Below are 21,289 nucleotides of genomic sequence, written 5' to 3'. Positions count from 1 at the left end.
TAAGATTTCTTCCTAATGTAGCTCATTGCTTACTAGATCAGCTGTTTGTGACCCAGTTCTATTCTTTCATTATTAAATAAGTATGTGCTGAATTGTGTGGAAAATTTATATTCCATCTATGGCTTTTTTCGGTTAGTCCCTCGTGTTGTGTGGCTTGTCACATAAATCCTACAACACTGTTTTTTCACTCCTTGTTTGGGTGACAGGAACTTGTTTCCCCCTCTGAGCTCGGGAACAAGTTGAAGTTCAGCTACTACACTTACCCGACCTATGTTTCAGAGAAAGCATCTTTCATGATCAGATAATTGGGTGTAGGCTGTTTGGGACCATTTGCATCCCATATCGGCAGTGAAGAAGTCCCAAAACATGACTTCTCTGGCCCAGCAAAATAACCAAGAACACAACAGGCAGGGTGTATTGCCCACAACAAGTTTTCAGCCATCGCATTTTTACTAATTGGCTAAAATACTGTTTGTCTAATGCATACATGGACATGTATAAATCACATACATAGGTGGGAATCCTCCTCCTCCTTGCCACTTTTCTAGGGTGCATATGCAATCAGAGCAAAGGCATACGTTGCTGTGGTGGCACCCAATACACACCTAGCACAGCAGGGGCAGGGGTATGTTTGGCCTTGGCTGGGGTACTGCTGCCTTAAATAATGTGGAAGTGCGTGGATTGGGGGTTGTGTGCTTGGTGGGGGGTGGGGGATAGATGTATGGTATGGTATGGTATGGTATGGTATGGTATGGTATGGTATGGTATGGTATGGTATGGTAAGAGATAAGCTTTTGCAATACCTAAGCATAAGGGAGGACACACAAAGCATGGTGTGATGAAGGACTTGGGAGAGGGTCACATCAGCTTCTGCTCTGCTTGAACTTGTATGCAGAAGCTTGAGGATATCTGACGAGGCACAACTCCCATCTCCACAGCTGAAAAACGGGGTGTCCTCCCGTCTCCCTGATAAGCACCCTGCATGTGTCAGTGAGGCAGAAGCCTCCCCACACGTGATCCTGATCATCTTCCACACGCCACCACACGCTAATGCCACCACTTGTCTGCACCAACAGCCCACATGCAGCCGTGTGGGTGCCGGGCAGCGTGTTCCGGTGACTGGGGGGCCTGGCACCCAGCGTGGCTCAAAGTCGCTGCAGCCCCTGCACATAACCCCAGGTGCTATGTGTAACCTCGGTGTCTGCCAGCAGAGCTAGTGAGTACATGCCACGTACGCCACATTTACTGGCGTACCTGTTGTAAAAATGGGGGAAGGTTATAGTTTAATTGCAAAATCTTGAAAATTTTCGGAATATATTCTCAAAGGTTTTGTGGGGTACTAATTGCTCAAATAATAATAATAATAATAAAAAAAGAGTGGAAATCTGAGAAAAAAAGTAAATATTAATCTCTGAGTAGATCTTGTGCAGAAAGCACTGTTTTCAACTCATATATTCAGTCTTCTTGCCCAGCCACGCCAGGGTACGGCCACATTGCGCCCTGCTCCGCCGTGACAGCCCACGAGTGCACATACGGCTTCTGCGGGTGCCTGTGTGCGCCCCCACCGTGGGAGCCGCGGCCCCGCAGACCCCCGCAGACCCATGCGTGAATGCCCGGGGGAGGGGGGAGTAGGGCACGTGCCTGTCGCGTCCGTGCAGCCCACCACCCGCCCGCTCTCCAAGGCGCCCACGCCGGCCGCCGCTACACCCACCCAGCCGCGCAGGTGCAAAGTACGCGCAGGCGTGGGGGTGCTCGCCCCCCGCCATGCACCCGCACGGGCAGGCACGCACCTGCCACAACACAGGCAACCGCCCCTGCACCCCCGCGCTACAGCCAGCCCCCCGCGGCGCGCAGCCCCCCGCCGCACACAGCCTTGCGGGCTCCCGGGTGTGTCCGTCCCCCCGCCCCGGGACCTCCCGCCCCCCGCAGCCCCCACCCCAGGTCCCCCAGCCCCGCCTCCCGCAGCCACCGCCGCAGCGGGCGAGGCCGCGGTCTCCACCGCCCCCTGGCGGCCGCTGCCGCCCCCCGGAGCCGCCTCCGGTTCAGCACGGCGGGGAGGGGCCGCAGCGAGAGCCCCCGCAAACGCCGCTGCGACCCCGCCGCGCTCCCCCCGCCCCAGCCGAACCGCTGCGCTGCGCAAAGCCCGCTGCGGGGGCGCGGAAAGCCAAGCTGCGACCCCCGCAGCGGGCACGGGGGGGCTCTGGCCAAGGGGTGCCGCTGGCTCTGCAGCCTCCCGCTTCCCTACCCTTGAGCCTGCGCTCTGCGAATTCGCTGTGCAAACGGATCTCCCGGGCTAATCATTCCCCTGCAATTTGGCAGCGCTGCGAAGTTCATGACCGTGCAGCAGCTTTGAAGGGGGTTCTCTTCCACCGCAGCCAGGGAAGGAAATTGGGTTTCTGATGACGGTGAGTTAATACGACTATTTGGCAGCATTTCACAAATAAACACTTCACGGACCCCAGACCCCAAACGGCTGACCCAGTCAGATCACATTAATCAAATCAAGAAGGAGCAGGCTGAAAATTGGCAAGGACAAACCAATTGCACTTCTCTTCCTTGCTCCAAATAGTGAGGCATTTGGACACCCAGTGCTGCAGGTGGACCCCTGCCATGCTGCCTAACCGTGCTGCAACAGCCCCACAGGACACTGCACCCCGTCTTTCCAAGGGTTTCTTCGTGCCACACATTCAGCCTGTGTGATCCATATTGGTGTCACGGCACGAGGTAGACTTGGCTGAGATTTAGAGCTGTAGCTCTCCCAGAGCTGAAGGGAATCATGCACAGCCCCCATGCCATCCCACTCCATCCCACTCCATCCCATCCCATCCCATCCCATCCCATCCCATCCCATCCCATCCCATCCCATCCCATCCCATCCCATCCCATCCCTCTCCCCAAGGCAGGGTAACCCTAGCCGTGTCCTTAAATTCAACCATGGGGAAACCAGAGCCTTGCCAACATGACATCACTGCTCCTGCCCACCTGCGGTAACGGCCCCCTGCACCGGCTTTGCACAGAAGAGGCACCAGGGGTCCTTTTCTGACACTTCCAGCAGAACATCTCCATACTTTTGACTGGGGATGTGGAAGAGGTGGCAAGGCCGTTGAGCATGGGGTTTCAGTGATTGCACCTGGTGCAAAAGGCCAACACTTCCATGCAGGGTGAAGTGGAAGGCTCGTTGCACGCTCTCATGTGCAGTGCACTGCTCAGGCGGTGCTGCAAGAGCTTCACCAGCCTCATACACAAGAGCCAGTGGCACCCACTACTGCTAAGGTTGCCCGACCTTTCCATTATAAGGCCCTGTCTGCATAGCACTTTACAAGCATCAACAGGGCAGGTGGAATGATCCCACGCTGGGTGTTTGCCTTCGGCTGATTTTATAGTTTTTACGTGGAATACCAGCAGCCAAAATACTTCTGCTGTGCCTGACAGCAAGGCTTGAGGAAGGAAAGAATTTTTATTTTAATCACAAATAACCCACCAGGAAGCCAGTGACTGTCCCTCAGAACATTTCTCTGCTCTGAAGCTTTGGCTCAGAGCCTTGCAACAGTCCAGAGATTTAGTCTTGCAAAAAAAAGAGGTAAACAGCTACACAAAACTATCTGCCTTCAACACCCTTGGGAAGAATGTCCCTGCAGACTTCACACATCTTGAATGAATTTCTTGGGACCACCTCAGCCTATCAGTGCTTTGACCTCTCACTGGTTTTAGCCTCCCCCCCATACAACTGGCACAGCTGGGCTTGCTACACTTGCTTCTCCCTGGAGGGCTGCAAGCTAGGCTAGCCCAGGTTTCATCATAGAGGTCATGGGGATGTATGCTACTTTGCATGTTATAGCTGTAATGCTTTTTCTCCCATGTGTGTGTGCGTGATGGCTTATGAACTGCTCCTGCTCCTGTGAAGAGTGTAGGAAAAGCCATGGCAAGAAGAGTGTTGGGGCTTGGGTGAGATGGTAGAGGGAGAGGGGAAAAGCACAGGGTACTGCTTGCGTTCATAGCAAACCGCAGCCAGATTGCAAACCAAGAGCTTCTCTCTTCTTCAAAAAACAGCCTGGCTCCAAGAGGCGCATACTACAACAAAAAAGCAGCTCTACTGGGTCAGTCCAAGGGTCCTGTCTATCCTTCAGTCCTGTCCCCTGCAGGTGCTGGATGGGAGCCAGCTGGGAGCACGTGGCCAGCACAGCATCATGTTGGCCTGCCTCAGGTGCTACGGAGTCATCCTGAACCAGCAGAACCTGCACTCCTTGGCAGATTCTTTTTATCTTCCATGAACTTGTCCGGTCGCTTCTGGACTGCCTGGAAGCCTTCCATATCCACAACCTCCCTCAACTTTTAAGGACCACAGTGGCAGTCCAGCAGTGATATTATGGCCACACATCAAATTCTGGCGTTACGTTCTCCCGTGACATTAGGACCTTGGCATTAACAGAAAGCCTGGCACGCTGCCCGTTACTAATTGCTACCTGAACTGGCTAGATTAAAACTGTATCAGTCACTCCTTGCTCTGCAGTCTCCTCTGCTGCCTACAGGAAGGCTAAGGAAATTTGCTCACTGTGGGAAGAATTAGCTGGTCTCCCTAGGAAAAAGAAAGCTGAGCTTTTTGTCAAGGCAACTGTTAAGAAAGCAGCTCCCCAGTGTCAAGCCGTTGGTGGCTATGGGATGCTCAAGTCCTGAATTGCAGAGCTGCAGGTCTTCCCACCAAATCTGGGGCACAGCTGTTACTGAGCCCTTGGGGGATGCTACCCAGGCGGCTGAAGGGAGCACAGTTTAGCAAAGAGAGGACTTGGTATGATGCCCCCAAAGGCCTAAGCAGCTGAGACTTCAGTGGTGTATCCTCTACGGCACAGGCTCATCCTCCAGAGATGAGGCCAGCTGCAGAAATCACCGAGAAGGGAGCAGACTTGTGAGATCTGACCTTTGTGGGATGAATAAAAGGGCCCTTTTTCTCCCTGCCTTCAAGCCTTGAATTTATAGTGCTACAAGGCGCTGCAACACACAGCCTCGGCAGCAGTGGCTGAGGGCAGCAGGCTGCTTGGTAGCCCTGCACGTCCCTGCCTCGTGGCTGTTGTTGGCCCCTCAAAGCCTGTAGTGCCCATTTGGGACTGGGGGCTGCGTGAGGGCGTGATACACACAGGAGGAAGGTTTTATCAGGTCAGAGGCATAGGAAAAGGCCGCTGTGATGAGGGATACAAGAAGGGGGTAACATGGACTGAGGCGGTATGATGAGCCTTACACTCGTACCAGTGCAGGGCTGCAGCGTGGGAAATGATACCGGGGAAGGTCTTAAATTGCAATGGCAATACGGGCATGCTTGGCTGGGACGCTGGAGAGGGCGTGAGGAGATGTCAGCCAGGGTGAGGCTGGGGAGATGCGGGCGCTGATGTGAGCGTGCAGGCTGGGCAGGCAACCAGGACAGGCCCTGGGAGAAGGGACGGAGAGGGCATGAAACCCAGATGCGGCACAGGGAGGCAGAGGAGGTGGGCGAGAGGCAGGTACAGGGGAATGACGGTGTTATGGGAAGAGGGAGTTAGTACCAGGAGCGTAAAGGCCAGGTGGCAGCACCAGCCCGGCTCAGACCTGCAGCAGAAGCAGGGATTCCTACAGGGCTCTGCGGGCTGGATGCGGTGCTGAGTGAGGCCCCAGCGCCCACAGACAGCTCTGAGGGAGGCCATGAGCCGTACGGACGGGGTGGCCCGGCAGCGGGCCCGGGGGGTTGCTGCGGAGCCCTCCCGACCTCGCCGGGCCACTGGCCGGCGGCAGAGCCGCGGGGCCGGGCCGGGGCAGCCGCAGCTGCCGCCGAAGCGCCTCTTCCCCGCCAGGTGGCAGCCGCAGGCCGGGAAGGAGCGGCATGGCGCCGGGCGCGGGCCGCGGGGCAGCGGGGCAGCGGGCGGGCCTGGGCGCTGGGGCTGGCCCCGGTGGTTGCCAGGGCCGGGGCAGCGGCCACGCACCCCTGTGGGACACCCCCGCGGGATCTCGCCAAAGAGAGGGTGGGAGCCCCGCGTGCTCCCCGACGCCGCTGCCCGAGGCAGCCCAATATGGCCACGGTTATGTGCCACGGGAACCTGATCGCCACCTGTCTGCTGTCCCTCCTCAGCCCCCATCCCTCCTCAGCCCCCATCCCCCCTCAGCCCCCATCCCCCCTCAGCCCCCATCCCTCCTCAGCCCCCCATCTCTCCTCAGCCCCCCATCCCTCCTCCGCCCCCCAACTCTCCTCAGCCCCTCATCCCTCCTCAGCCCCCCATCCCTCCTCAGCCCCCCAACTCTCCTCAGCCCCCATCCCCCCTCAGCCCCCATCCCTCCTCAGCCCCCCATCTCTCCTCAGCCCCCCATCCCTCCTCAGCCCCCCAACTCTCCTCAGCCCCCATCCCCCCTCAGCCCCCCATCTCTCCTCAGCCCCCCATCTCTCCTCAGCCCCCATCCCTCCTCAGCCCCCACATCTCTCCTCAGCCCCCGCACAGCAGTATCCTTGATAAAATTGCTTGAGGGGGGCAGATCTGACCTACTTGGTCATCCCCATGAAAAGCAAGGATCTACACACTATGGCAGCAAGAGGCGGTTGCGGGGAGTGGTGGTAAAGTTTCTAACCCATTCTGCTCCCTCCACACAGACACTGCCTCCTTCTGCCACCTCAGTCCCTCCAGCTCCCTTTGCTAACACCGACAGCATCCCTGGAGGGGTCCTTAAGAGAGGGGGACAGAGACTGTGCTATGACACGTAACCCTTGCCAAACAGGCAAATGAGGCCAGACTTGTTACACAAAGCCACAAGTCTGCTTGGTTGCACAGAGGTGTGCCTCCGAGTATTGTAAGCAGCATGATCGCCACCAGCAGAAATTGAACCTGGTGACTTTCAAGTTTCCCAACGTGGATTTTAAAAAGGGTCGTCTGAGATGCAAGCAGAAAGCAGATACATTCCCAGTCCATACCCGGAGGGAAAAAAATCACCCACCCATCTACAGGTTTCACACCCAGATTTGCCACCTAGATTATTCTGCTGGGTCCTGTGTCCCATCATCTGAGTAAACCGAAGTGGGAGACAGGAAAAGAGACAGTGGGTGCCAGTCTTTCTCTTATTTACATTAACAAGACTCCAGGGCTTGACTATCTTCGGTGCTGACAGAGGAGAGCCCACAGAGAATTACGAAGGACATCAGAGAGCTACAGGCTCCTCATTTGCTTTGGGGAATCTGCCCTTGGGATCCCACGAAAGAACACAAGGTAAAACCTGGTATAAGAGGATAACCAGCCCCCGTGAGTTGCTAAATGGAAGTGAGGCCAGGAGGAGGCATGGGACAGGCCAGGAGGACTTGTCTGTGATGGAAAGGAAGGAGTGATGGTAAACCAAGGAGAGCTGGCCTGCTGTTCTTCCAAGTGTTCTCCACCCTGAGCAGCTCTGGGCTCCATGCTGTTGAGAGGCCAACTCTACTTACAGTGAAGGCTGGAGTCCTGCAGCCTGAGCAAAGAGGAGGACCAAAAATTAGGGAGCAATGAAAATAAAACTCTAAAGGAGAAGGTGCAAGGGAAAGGGGATGTGCATCATACAGGTCTCCGTCATCTCACTCCCTGGGGCCTGGAGAGGCCTTAGGTTTTACACTTGCCAGCTCCTCTGTAGGAATTAATTTTTCTAGTCTGTTGACTCTCTTGCCAGGGCTTCAGAAGATGAAATCTTTATTATCATGAAGGCTTAAAAGGGAGGAATACTGTTAATTCCATTTTCAAGGTCATACTTTGAAAGTTATTAATTTCTTTCTTCCAGGGCTTTGCACTCTACTCTGAGGCTTTAGGGATTACCAGCTCCTACTTACTAGGGTTCATTTGGGGCTTTTTTTGTTACCACTTTCCTGTTCCCCCTCCCCTTTGAGAAGAAGACATGAGTTTTCGCTCCCTGTTCTTAATGTTGAAACTGTTTTGTTCATTACCTGCTTGTAGCCCATTCTCACTACCAGTTCTGCTCCTGTAATTAAAACTTAACCGGTACTGCAGTGGCAATAGGCTGGCTTTTCTCGAGGTGTAAGTACCACTGTGTAAACTAGGGAGGATGCCCTCCAGCAACTCTCCAACAAGATTAAGGAAATGTCTCTGGTGTCTATCAATCTTAGCACACAGTTTAATGTATTTCAGATTTTACTCATGCTTTTTTAGCACTGAACAGTTCTTCTCCATGTTTTGGAGCTCATTCATGGTGTACTAAGTACTCATCTATCATACCTCATGTCTTAGTGAAGATTCATTCTCTAATGCAGCTCACCCATCCTTCCCTAAGGCCTAAAAAATATCCCTGAAATTGTATTTCTCAGTGTCTTTCTGAGAAGGTCGTGGTGCTAAAGAGCTGGCAGCTTACACAATTTATCCTGGATCTGGTTTCCAGTACTCCTAGTTTAGAACTGAACTTTTATCCTGACCAGTGAGACTGGCAGTGGCTAGAAGACCACCTACGTTTCAAAGTTACATTGATCTTCCATCACCAGATCTGTCCTGTAGGTATCAAAAGTTCCAAGGTTTTTCTCACAGCTGAAAACCAGCTCTCCCACCCTTTCCATTCCCCTAGCAGCTGGAGATTTGTTTTTTTTTTTAAAACACTTGGCCAACTACGGATACAAAATCAGTTACAACAGATTTGTCTTCAAACCATTGAAGACACCCATCCTACAAGCAAAACATTAACAAAACACAAAGCACAGACTCTTTCAGGGGCCATCACAGTGAAGATCTGAGCTTTTTCTGCTTTTTACTTTCCTGGGATACAGCAGTCCCTCCCCTGCTCACCTCTCAAGCACGTGTATGGCACAGCAGACCAAAGGTGATGTCTGTCTAGTGTCTCAGTAGGCCACAAACAGCATAGCCCTCCTCACCCAGAGCACACACAACCCTAGGAAGCAGGTTTGCTAATTGGAGGCTCTGGAACCTCTTGAGAAATTAATATTTTCATCAGCTTTATGTCTGTTTACCCACTTCATCCCTGCTATGGTTTCCCAGAAGCTTTGCTGGGTATTTGGCACAGGAAACTGTGGCTGTGGACAGAAATGAAGAGGGAGTGGGTACACCAAGGGGAAGGAGAGCAGGAGAACTAAACTGGGGTGGAGAGTGACCAGTATGCTTGAGGTTACTCTTGGTACTGAAATCCAGTCATGCCACAGCTTCTGCCCTTCCTAATCCTTCTCCTATAGTACCTGCAGCATAGTGTCTGCCCAACCTGTCCTTGGGGTCTTCTTAGGGCCACCACTTCCCTCTGGGGACTCCCTTCCAGTGAGCTTAGCAGGGACCAAGCCTTGGTCCCATCCTTCCTTGCCCAGGAGTGGAACAATCTAGAAGGCGGTTTTAGCTAGCCTTCATCAAAGGCTGCTTCTGAAGGACAAGAAGTACAGGGCCTATCACGGGAACACTATAAACAAGCCTGTGCGCGTCTCTGAGTGTTTCTGAGAATCAGAGATGTCACGAGAGTCACGCTGGCCCCATGGACTGGTGTGTCTCTCTGAAGCGTGTGGTCTAAGTACTACTTTGTGTCACCTGTAGTTCTCATCAAAGTACAGATGTGTGTCTGTGTATGCAATTCCAGAGTGGGATTCCCGGTCACCTCAGTGCCCTAACAGTGCAGGCATGGCTTTAATGCCTGGTCCGGGCATGGGAAAAGCCAGAGAAGAAAGCCATAGTGCCTTCCCACAGCCTGTTCCCAGACCAGTAATCGAAAAGGGAAAGTTAATACAGCTTGAACAGTTTACAGGCTGAGCCGGCCTTCAGCTGAGTGAGTTGGGGCAATGGAAAAGATGCCTGCAGCTGCTCCGGTTCCTCCTTTAGATGTTCTAGGGTGCCTGAAAACTGCTCAGTGACTGTGGGATGTGCCTCTGAGCACAGGGTGAGTGCATACAGTGCATGAGGTGACCTGGCTCAGGAGCATACTTGTCAATCAGTGTGCATCTGTATCTGTAACATTGACTGTAGAGGCTGCCTGATGGGACCTCATTGAAGCTATGCTGGTTATAGCGCATCCTTCTCCATGGCCTGACCCCTTGCTTCTGTCCATGCATCCATTCCCCAGATTGCAGAGGGAAATGCAGGTGACGGTATGGAAGGGCCAAGCACATTTCTCCTTTGCTCGCCTTCTCCCTAGGCCTCTACCTTTTGCAGGGGAGCTCTTCTGACAGACCTGCTCACCCCCAGGAGGGAAGGCCTGTCAGTGGCGCTCTGCTTTTCCTGCAAGCCTGATTTCTGTAGAATGGCTGATTTCCCCTCTGGGCACCCCCTCCCTCCCAAATCCCGCACCTCCCTTCTCCCAGTTGTTTTTGTTTTTAGAGAGAGCGCTTAGACAGCTGTATTAATCATGCAAGCCCAGCCATGTGTAATGTGCTTTATCAACAGCAGAGCAGACACTGAATGGCAACCAGTTCACAAGCGGGCCCGGTGCAGTGCCTGAGCTGGGAAGATAAACCTGCTGCTTCCCAAACCGACTTACCGTCATAGGTTAGTGAATGGAGAGACTGTTCACTTGGGACAATAACCAGAGGGGAGGCCAAGTTGTTAGCAAATTGTTGAGTGGTTTACACTGGAAATGGAAGGGGAAGGAGGAGGACGAAGGTGGAAATTACCCTTTGGTCATTTTCTCTTGAGGGCTGGAGGAATTTTTGTGTGTGCATAAGAATTAAATCAACACAACACTGGCTGTTCCTCATCCTCCTCCTTGCTGCCCTCCGCACTTCGGTCTGAGTCAGCCTGGCTGGCAGCTCAATACAGAATGTAAGGAGAGCACGAGGGAGAGAGCAAGGATTTAGGTACACCTGCTGTGCAGTGGGTATGAGTTGCCTTCATGATCTCTAAGGAGAAAGGTTCAGTTGATGGCTTCAGAAACTCATCTAACATACAGATGGTATCAGGCTACGAGTGTCCTCTGGGCTGGGGATATCTGGCTCAGGAGGGTTATAGCCTGCCCGAACCCTGCTCTGCAGGGTGATCTGTCCATGCTACAACAATGACATCATCAGTGTCCCTACCGGACAACTGATTTTCCATGGCAGTTGCTTTTCCATGGGTTTGTTTCTAATCTCTGCCATGCGGTTGTGTATTTTCCCCCAAACTCCACTCTCCCACCTGACTGCTGCACTCTAACCTCTGTTTTGCAGGGCTGTTCTGCATGTATGTAAAGCCACACCTGTGGCTAAATAGACCTTGAAATGCCTTCCCTACCCCAGTGCAAGGGCCCAGCTCAGACGAATGTTTTTCTGGGACTTCCAGTGTCAGTTCCTACCCCCTGCTGCTGCTCTTCCTCACTTGCTGGATTCTCCACAGCATTGCTACTGGAGAGGGTTATGCAAATATATGCAAGCCAGGGCTCATTTTGGAATAAATCAATCTAAATTAAAATTAATGAACATAAAGTACAGAAACAGATCAAGCAATAAAGCTATTTCTCTCTCTTTCCCCCTGTGTCTCTCTTCAAGAAAGCTGGTTTCTTTTCTTTACACTTTTTTGAGAGAAGCAGCTGACTGGTTTTCAATTTTTTTTTTAAACAGTCTCAGCAAACAGAAACTGTCTGTTGCTATTCAGTAAAAAAACCCACAAAGCAATGTTAGTAGCTGTAGTAACAAATAATTCTTGGCATTTCTCTTTTCCCTAAGATGCTGTTTCCAGCTGCATCTCTGCTACCCCTTTTGGAAGACACTATCATCACCTCTGACTTGTACTTTATTCACTTTAAACAACATGGTCAAAATAAGATACAATGCCACCTTTGCCTGGTACCTATGAAATAGCAAGAAACAATTAATATGACATTGGCCTTCTGCCTTCATGCTGTCTTGTCCTTCTTGTTCCCTTGGCCTGAAACCCCCGCAGGCTTGGCACCCAACGCAGTCCCAGCCTTCAGTGCCTGCAGATCTGGCAGGGATGGACATTGACCCTGAGCAGTAAGAGAAGCTTGCCTGCCCGAGCATCCATCCTGCAGAGCCACCCCCTTCTGCACTCACCAAATGGGGAATCAGCTCTTTGGAAAGTCTGGCTGGATACCACCAGTGGGAAGCAAGGAGAACTGTGAGCTGTGCTTCCCACCCAGGGTCATGGGTGTTATCAGGTACCAATGCCCGGGGCTCAGCCAGCTTTCGAGGAAAAGAGGCGTGCTCCAAGTGCTCAGGCAAAGACCACTGCAGAGCGGTGAGTACAGCTGAACTACAGCCCCTGAACGCCTGAGGATTTACGGAAATACCAGACTTGCACATGACTCCAAACGTGCCCTCCTGTGCTTGGTTCATATGGCCATTATTTTTCTATGTCAGAATTACAATAGGCCAAGATTGGTTATTTTGCCCTCTTTATGTTTCTTTATGAAACTTTACAGTTTCCCCAGCTCTGCCAACTAGTTTGTTTCCAATGTTGCGAAGGTTTGGGTTTTCACTGACTCTTTCTTGGCACCCAGCTGATAAAGCACCCTCTGGCCTCAGTGAAGACGACTCCAGAGATGGATGGGCTTTTTAGCTGGCCACACCATACTGGGAGGGCTGGTTTCTGTGGACTGTTCCCACACCACTACCTAGTCAGCAAACCCTCGTAACGTGTTAACCCTTTACAGTCTGTACTCTCTGATATATTCCCCTATGCTTCTCTCCTTAGCTTTGAAATATTCAGATGTTCATCCTTCTGCCAAAGCAGACCCCACTGACATGAGAGCTGCCTACTCAGCAGAACTGACGGGGCCTTACACTAGGGAGAGCAGAAGGGGAGCAGAGATGGGTGGAGGTGACGACTGCGACAGATGAGCTCTCTTCACCACAGCTAGGCCTTCCAAAGGGAAGGATGAGGATTGAGCGGGTATTAGAAAAAAAAGATGCTCTCTGTTTCCCACTCTGGTCATCGGACCCAAATGAACATCTCTTTTCTCCCTTCCCCCGGCTCCCACCCACCTGATGAAGGCATTAGTGACAGTACAGGCTACACGGGCTACAGCTAAATGGAGACTAGCTACGATCTACAGTCATACAGGGTCATTCTCCGATCAGTGCACGTTTTGGCAGAAAGACAGGACTGCTCATTTTCCTCTTCCCTCCCCCTCCACTAATTACTAACACACTATTGCTGTAATCTTTTGTCACCCTATTAATGGCCATAACTTCATCTGATCAGGCCCCAAAGACTGGCACGCTTGATGCCCCATGGGCAGTTCTGGATGTGCTGCTGTCTGGGGAACACAGCACCCCCCTCACAGAGCTCCCTGGGCATTCAAGCTAACCACACTGAGAAAGGCCCTGGTTAGTCTGTGCTAAGCCTTCGTGACAAAACTCCTGTAAGGCAGACTCACAGGTTTTAAAGCCCATCAGTATGGCAAAGCCATTCTGATGTGGACACTAGGTGCTAATCCCAGGGGAAAGGAGTCCGTGTTCACAGGGCTGAGGACAAGAGACAATGGAGGACAGAGATGGAGCTCGTGCCATAATTATGACAGACCCCTTTGAAGCTCAGCAGTGGCCCCATTTGTCCTGTCATTGGCAGGTATGGTGTGGAATGTGCAAATTCTCCTTTTCCAGAGGAAAAACCCTTTTGAAAACCACCTTTTGCAGTAAGACCCCCTTTGTGACAGCCAGGTCTTGTGTCATCCCATTATAACATGATGTTACAATGCAGACAGGAAGATGTGATGATGTGTCATCCTAGAAGACATTTTGGGGCATTTTGAGTGCCCGGCTGCAAAGTCAGGAGGGATGGAAAATTTACCAAGGACAATGCAGTTGAGAGCTGAATCAGCTGCGCTCCACCAGCCTTTTAGGAAACTGCCTCATCAAGTTCAAGTCCCATGTGTTTAGTTGAATAGGCTGCTTCTGAATCTCTAGCCTGCTTGAAAGATGTTTCCACAGCAGCCAGCTAATGATAGCAATGCATGACTACAGTACTCTTCATCTCAAAACACCTTCCTTTTAAATTAATGCTCAAAACCCCACAGGGCAGGGAAGAGTTACCAAGGCTTAAGAGAAATGGAAATTGAGGGAGGAAGAGGGAGGAGGCTGTGATTCTGGTCATTGAGGAGAGGCTTATTTGAGAATGGAGGACTGCATCTCAGAACATCAACTCATAGGGAGAAAAAGGACTAGCAAGAAAATTTTATACCTAAGGTTTCTTTGAAGGTGAACAGCAAAGTAAAAGCAAATGTTGAGGTAAGTGCCAATATCTGTGCTGAACGCCCACATTGGAGAAGCCGGTAAGCGCTTTCAGAAAACAAATGAGGTCCAGCGTATTTAAACTCTACATTCCCCCTCTGCAAAATCCTCTTTGCATGTCCTGGGTCACTGGAGATATCCCAGCATTTGGCACCACAAATTCCTGGAGATGCCTCACAGAAGTGATGTCACACCAGCATGTCATTCAAGATCCTCTCAGGAGACTGGGGAGTCATAAAAGGAAAAAAAAATAACAACTTCAAAGACAGAGGGGGAAGTGTTTCAAAGGATTGACTAAAGCTGTGCAGGATGGCCTTGGCAGCTTGATTAGGAGAGGTGTTTGGTATGGAAATCCTGGCCTTGCTCACTTGCAGTTTTTGCTTTATCATTTAGCTTAATGGACTACTAATTCAAAACCAGCTGTAAACAGGGCTGGCTATGAAAAAAATTAACACTGCCTGCCTGTGGAATTTAAGGATATATAATAAAAATAATCATAAAAAGAAAGAGCCTTGGGTTTTCCATCAGACAAAAATATTTGTCATTGAAAATTCTGCTTAAAAGAAGAACACGCAAAATTGGAAAACTCCTCAAAACCTTACATCCCGAACATCCTCAGCAACTTTAATTTCACATCCATGCACAAGTTTCATTTGCAATACATACGATAATGGTGTTTAATTGGATTTATTTTTCCACACTAGGTTCCCAATGGCCTACTTTACTCCTTTTCTCAGCTCCTTGAATGTTATTTACAAATCACTCTCTGGGATTTAATTTTAATGGTAGCTTGATTTCTCCCTCCACCCCTCCTCTTTTTGTAGGTACTTTTCTTTAATTGTATTTGTGGATTTGCCTTTTAAATAGGCAATTGTGACTACATCCTGAGCCTGAGTAAGTTGCCAAGAGCAGAGCTTGATTTGAAAATGGTAGAGTAGTTAAATGGGGCTGGTGTAACACCCAGCATTTATTGTTCTTTTCATGAGAGTACCTGCAGGTGCTTTACTTGGGCAGGTGCTCTTTTGCAAAACAACACGGGTTCCTAATAACACTCTACCCCAAAGCTCTGTACAGACATTAACTATTCAGGCCTCCGAACATCCTATGAGTTGAACACATCTTCATCACATGGCAGTAAAACAAAGATACTAAGGAGCTCTAGGCCAAGATTTTTTAAGTGAATACGGGGACTGCCTGCCTTATTATTATTTTGTTTCAAACACTGCTTTCAAATGCTGTAGCCTGCTTTCTGGAAGTGCCCAGTCTGCACTTTTTCAGAATCTTGAGGTTGCATCCAAGCCCCCGAATCTCATGTGGATGTTGGACCTGTGCTGCCTGGACCTGAGGCATGCTTGGGCAGCACGGAGACAGGAAAAACGCCCGAACACTGTTCTGCCTTCATACCTTCTTCCCTTGGAATAAAGCAGACGGTAACACCTCACTACACACCTCTTTTCATGTTCTCTGCCTCAAATGCGGCACTATGTGACTGGCAGACTGGGGGTGTGTGACAAGAGGAATGAGAAAACAAAGTGTTTCACCATGAATACTTTGCACAACTAGAGTGGAAAAGCCTCCTGGCAGCAATTTAATTTTTAGCTTCTCACTTGTCCCTTCCACTGTCTCTGCAAATTTTTTGGTCTGCTTATGCTTTTGATCCAAATCCGAACATGTGGGCAAAGACAGCTTAGGATGGCAGTACGCATGAGGTGTAGGTCCGCAGGCACATTGAACCTTGAACCTCACTGAAGACTGTCCAGACCTAGGTGAGGACACAATGTCATGGCTCAAAGCTCAGCTACAGGTTGTTGCTGTTTCATTGATTGTTTCATTGAAAAGGAAGGGAGGATGTGCAAGTGCAAGGATGAGGGAGGTGAGCAGAAGAGACCAAATTACATGTAGATGAGAAGGGAAAGCCCTTGTTTTCCTGCATTTCTGAGCTGTTTTGCCCATCCTTAGCTCTGAGCATTTTTCAGGATGATGGAGAATGACCCAGCTAAAGAGCTACTTCAACATAAAACATATACTGACCTGGAAAAGGATTGGGGAGTGTGGGTAAAACTCGTTCTAAGGGGGGAAAAAAAACAATAAGCAACATGCAGGAGAAAAGGACAAGCCACTTTTCACACAAAGCAAGCAGCAGATACAAACCTGATGGAGTTGTCCATCCCCAAATTATATCAACTAGAGTAGGTTTCATCTACAGAGCATTTTGCTAGCCACACCTAATATATATCAACATCCCCTGGGACTGGGAGTCAGAGAGAAGTCATTTCAAAACCTAAACAAATAATATCCACACAGCAAGAGGGATTAAGCACCTGCAGTGAAGGTAATTGGAGCTGATGGGCCATATCTCCCCTCTGACTTTCAAGACCACTCATGTCATCACACTAGAGCTCCTCTTAGCTACACCTCTGGCTGGAAGCTAATCTTGGCAGAGAGGTGAGTTGTAGAAGTCCTCCATGGGTAGTTACCGCACCCCCCAGAACCTTCTCCACAATGGATTTCTTGCCAGCGACATGTCCCCTGAGGATCTGTGCAGGGAAGCAGTCACCCTGGGGAATCCTTGAGACACTGTTTCTTTAGAGCTTTTGTATTCTGAGGTAGACAGAGTTTTTGCAGACTCATCAACATCTAGTTGTACATAGAACCTGCAGTTTTGTTTATAGGGTTTTTACACTGCATCTTCGTTATGCATCACACAAGGATCTTAAAAGGATGGCACAGACACTGGGGGAAACCAGTGTCAGAGACCTCAGCTGGAGGCTAATGGTGGTGTTATTTTGCAGTTTTACAGATTGTGCAGTTGATGCACAGAGCAAGGAAGCGATTTGCCCAAGGTCAAATGTTTAACTGTTGGCAGAGCCAGGTGCAGAACCAAGACTACAAACCCCCAGGCCTGAGAGTGATCACTGGGTCTCCTTTCGTTACCTTCAGAGTTGCTGGATTCCTTGTACTGACTGAGACAAGTTCCTATTCATGGACTGATCAGCAGGTCGATATTTAACTGTAGAGATATGCCACTGTGCAACAGTAGATAGGCCTGAGGCAATGAGCTCTCTCCTGGTTTACCTGTAAGGACAGTGCTAAGATCACTGCTGATGGACACAGAGCTTGGCAGGATGCATCAGCAGTCCACTATAATTCTTTGATCAACCCAGGCCCAGCTATTTGGAAGCCAACGCTCTTTATATAGCACCCTTAGCGCAAAGAGCAAGTTTCTGACTTGCTGGAGCCCACTGGGACATAGCAGGTCAGGCCCATCATCTGGTGACACTGGCAGGTCTCCTGCCCTCATGGTGGTAATGGAGCTGTTTGACTCCACAGCAGGCACAGGAGAGATTGTCTCTTGCCTAGAAAATACACAGCTAGCCTGGATCTCTGTGCTTATGTAGCAACAGGGGACTATTGTTCTGTGAAAGCAGGCTGTTGTGCTGACATGACTTCCTTGTTATTCAGTTTGGTTAAATAACTCAACTCCCCTTTACCTTCTTCCTGCACAGCAGGCTGCAGACTGCACAGCATAAGCAGTAAAAGGAAAGCGCTACGGCCTCATTATCATGCTGCTTTCTATTCAAGGACTCTACCTCTGTTCCCCCTTGCCCGCTGCTGAGTGCTGCCTTTACTGCTCCATCCCGGCTCATTAGGAGTGTCTCAGCCTTGCCCCCTCTGGCTGTCACCCTAACCACTTTCCTCCTCTCCTGGGGCCTCCCCCACCCCCCATTATTGACAGCCCCTGGGAAAAGACAGGGTTTGCACTGAGAACCACGGAGAGAGATTTCAGCCACAGTCAGGCTCCAAACCCTAGCAGCAACCACCACAAGCATACACTCAGGTGCAACAAAGCGTGGGCAGAGAGTTGGCAGAAGGGGTGTAAGCGTGTGCACACAGCTAGCACTTGTGGGGGGGCACTCACAAATAATGACAAGTTAGAGGCAAGTGCCAGCTCATCTTAGGAACGTGCCTCTTGCTGCGATCAAAACTGCTGGACTGTAACGATAATTCTACCTGAAGCCTCTCGAGGAGGCAGGGGCGGGATCCTGTCTGCTGCTGCTTCTAATTGGCACGGGCCTTGCCAGCTGCTGCCTCACCCCTGTGTTTTCTTACTCCCTGAAGGGTGTAGAGGATGCAAGCTGCAGAGGATGCAGCAGGGGAACCTGCTGAGGTGGCAGTCTCCTATAATTGAGACAATTTCACCAGCTGGGCTGCATAAGGATGTGCAGCACTGCCCTGTTGTCTCCTGTTTTCTCCTCTGGGATGGGCTAGCTCTGCTGGAGGCAGAAGTCAACTGATGTGGATAAGCTTTGCTTTCTTTCCTCTGCCTTGCTAGAATGCACCAGGTGCTGAGCCTGCTTCTGTATGCCTGTAGGGATGTATGTGTGCTTGCTTATACATCACACAGGTGCATGCGTATGCATACATGCTCATGTACACGTAAACCTATGTATCTGTATGCTTGTACAGCAGATTTGTATCTGGTATCTATACACACATTTACGCTTCTGTATAGTGGGGGTTAAGATACAAATTGTGACTTTTACTCATAATGCTTTTCATAGCACTTTTAGCTGAGTGGAATGGAAAGAAAACATGTCCCCCTCTCCTAATACACTTAGGGAAAAAAACCCTTTCCCACCAGTTGTGGCAACTCTTTTCACCACTGTTGCTCTGCGATGGCAGCCCTGGCTTGGCTTGGCCTCTCAGTCGGGTAATTCTGAGAGATCTGTGTTCCTTCCCTTTTCCTAGGTCTCACACTGTTTTGTGCTTGGGGATTACAAACCTTGTTGCTAGGCTTTGCAGAGCTGAGTCAGCCTACTGCCTCCCTAATGCTGCAAAACACGGTCCTGCCTCCCAGCTCCTCATCTCCACAGATGTGTGACACAGCTTGCCCTCTTGCATGGGCTCTAGTGCTTGTTGAGCCCTTCCACAAACTAATTCACTTCAGTACAACAAAAGGGCTGGGGGGTGGGTGGAAAAACTCGGTTATTTTTCACCAGTGCAGCAGGTTAGACTGGCTCAGCGGGATGTCCACTGAGTACCAGAGTAAGGGAGAAAACAAAAGCATGCGGCAGGGTGAGCAAAAGGAGTGGGCAGGAAAGGACGGCAGCAAGTTATTAGATCAGTTGTATCATCAGACTGTTCCTGAGTACTATCTCTGCAAACATATTCCATATTGCTGCTGGAGACAGGTTCCTGGGTAAGAGACCTTTGGTAGGGCCATTTTTATGCTGTTGTAAACTCAGTCTCCAGGAGCAAGGGGTATAAACCTCTCCACCTGCAGCAATCCTGCTGCTACAGCCTTTAAGAAAGATCACTAGCTAGCTATTCATACAGCTCAAGGGAGCTGCTTTTGTATTTTAATGCATCTTCTATCTATGGCATTGACATCTAAAGCACTCAGTCCCTCCTAGAGTTTTTCCACTGCTGGCTGAGGTTCCCTGGAATGGTAGCCACCCATTTTTCCTCTGTTGCTAAACTGTTCTTTCACACCATTTTGCTAGCTCCCCTTCTGCCCTCCACCTCAGGCAAAACTGCCAGTACCTCATTATTAACTCGCTGGAGGTTTCTTCACTCCTGGCTGCCATTCTTTTTTGCGCTGCAATGGGACACCGAGAAACCAGCACTGTATCTGCCTCCCTAGTGGGATGTTGCCCTACAGTGAGCTCGTTCTGTATTTAAAAAAGAAATAAAATCTCTGATTCTAGGGATAAAAAACACTTCCAACTGTTTGAGTATGTGCTGTACCTTGCAAAAACTTGGCACTGCTTTATTTTTCTGCCTGGGTATGTGACTGTGAGTGTGCATTATCTGTTATTTCAGCTACTGCGTGATCACTACAGCATTTTTTTTTTTCCCCCATCTGGGCTTGTAGTTTTTTCCAGCTGCTTGCTTTATCTTTATGAAGCTGGATTCCTTTCACTCATTTCCCCCCCGATTTCTTAACCTTAGAAACACCAGCTGTAGACTGCCTGATTTTTTTTTTTTTTTAATTTCTTTCTCTCTTCCACACTAACCAGGAGAACAGAGATTTCCTGAAATAGTATGAAGCAATTGTACACTGAAGAAATAGGGATTAACCAAGAAACAAAAATAAAAGTTATAAACATCCACTCAAGATCATCAAATCTCTCTCAGCTCCTGCACCTCCATTCTTCTGGCCCTTGTGAAGTTCTCTAGCACTGTCTAGCGTAAAGAGGCCTTGAATTTCTAAGCTAAAAATGATGAAGAAAATCCAGCAACTTGAAAGGAGGAAAGTTTTCCCCATACACATCAAAAGGACACTAAAATCAGACCCTCAATGTTCCAAGTCATCTTTAATAGTTGCCACATTTCCTCCTGGAATAGTTAATGGCAACTTTGAAAGATCTCCTTGGATCTCTTATGGGTTCTGCCACTCACTTTACGACCATGGGTAAACCACTTCTTCATTCTGTACCTTACTTTCCTACTGCAAAATGGTGCTAATAACACTCGCCCATTTCTAAATAACTTGTGATATTAAAATACTAATTTCTAGCAAATCCTTTGAGATCCTTTGGGGTGAAGTTCTGAAGTTACGCAAAATGCTCTTCTAGCTAAACCAACCCCCCCAGCTAAAATCATGTGTGCATCCATACATTATTGAATTTCATCTTATATTTTGTTTCAGTGATGCAGTTCAGCTCATCTGTGTAACAGGAACCAACAGAGAGCACCAAATTTAGAATTCAGCCACAAATAATGCATTCTAAACTTAGCATTACATTAATATCAGCAAGAACAAATCTGGAATATTTGAAAATTGTGTTCCAGATTGCTGCCTGAGGATTTTATTTGAATCTCATGACAGTCACAAGACCAGGGTGAAAAGACTTTCGAAGTCAAAATTTGCTTTGTGTGCTGCAATGCTACAGGAAATCAAATATATATTATGATAATATCTGTTCTTTAGAAAAAAGCTTCCACAGAATACACCCACATTTTGCAAAAATTCAAACTGCCACAACATAAATCAAGAGGTGGCAAACAAAAAATGCCAATGGATTTATTCTTTTGCACTACATCTGCTAAAATATAACCAAACGAAAACATTGTTTTTCTGATGGTTTGATTAATCCGACCACACACAGCAGAAACTAGACTAAACTGCATTCCATACCAACACTGCTTTAT

The 21,289-nt window shown here is 49.5% G+C and overlaps 1 protein-coding gene across 6 annotated transcripts in view; it reads right to left on the bottom strand.

Moving 5' to 3' along the window:
• Nucleotides 1-21,289, bottom strand: part of LSAMP (limbic system associated membrane protein) — a 1,038,741-nt gene that overhangs the window by 3,133 nt on the left and 1,014,319 nt on the right. For 4 of the 6 annotated variants that reach the window (XM_080393375.1, XM_080393373.1, XM_080393378.1 and 1 more), the window contains one exon: nt 16,166-16,201. The exons of the other annotated variants lie outside the window; for them this stretch is intronic. In XM_080393375.1, coding sequence (XP_080249501.1) covers nt 16,166-16,201 — 36 coding nt within the window. The remainder of the gene's footprint in view (nt 1-16,165; nt 16,202-21,289) is intronic. 6 annotated transcript variants of the gene reach the window in all.

This window comes from Falco punctatus (genome assembly GCF_963210335.1).
Source record: "Falco punctatus genome assembly, chromosome: 6".
NCBI lineage: Eukaryota > Metazoa > Chordata > Aves > Falconiformes > Falconidae > Falco > Falco punctatus.
This window is presented reverse-complemented; position numbering and strand designations above follow the sequence as displayed.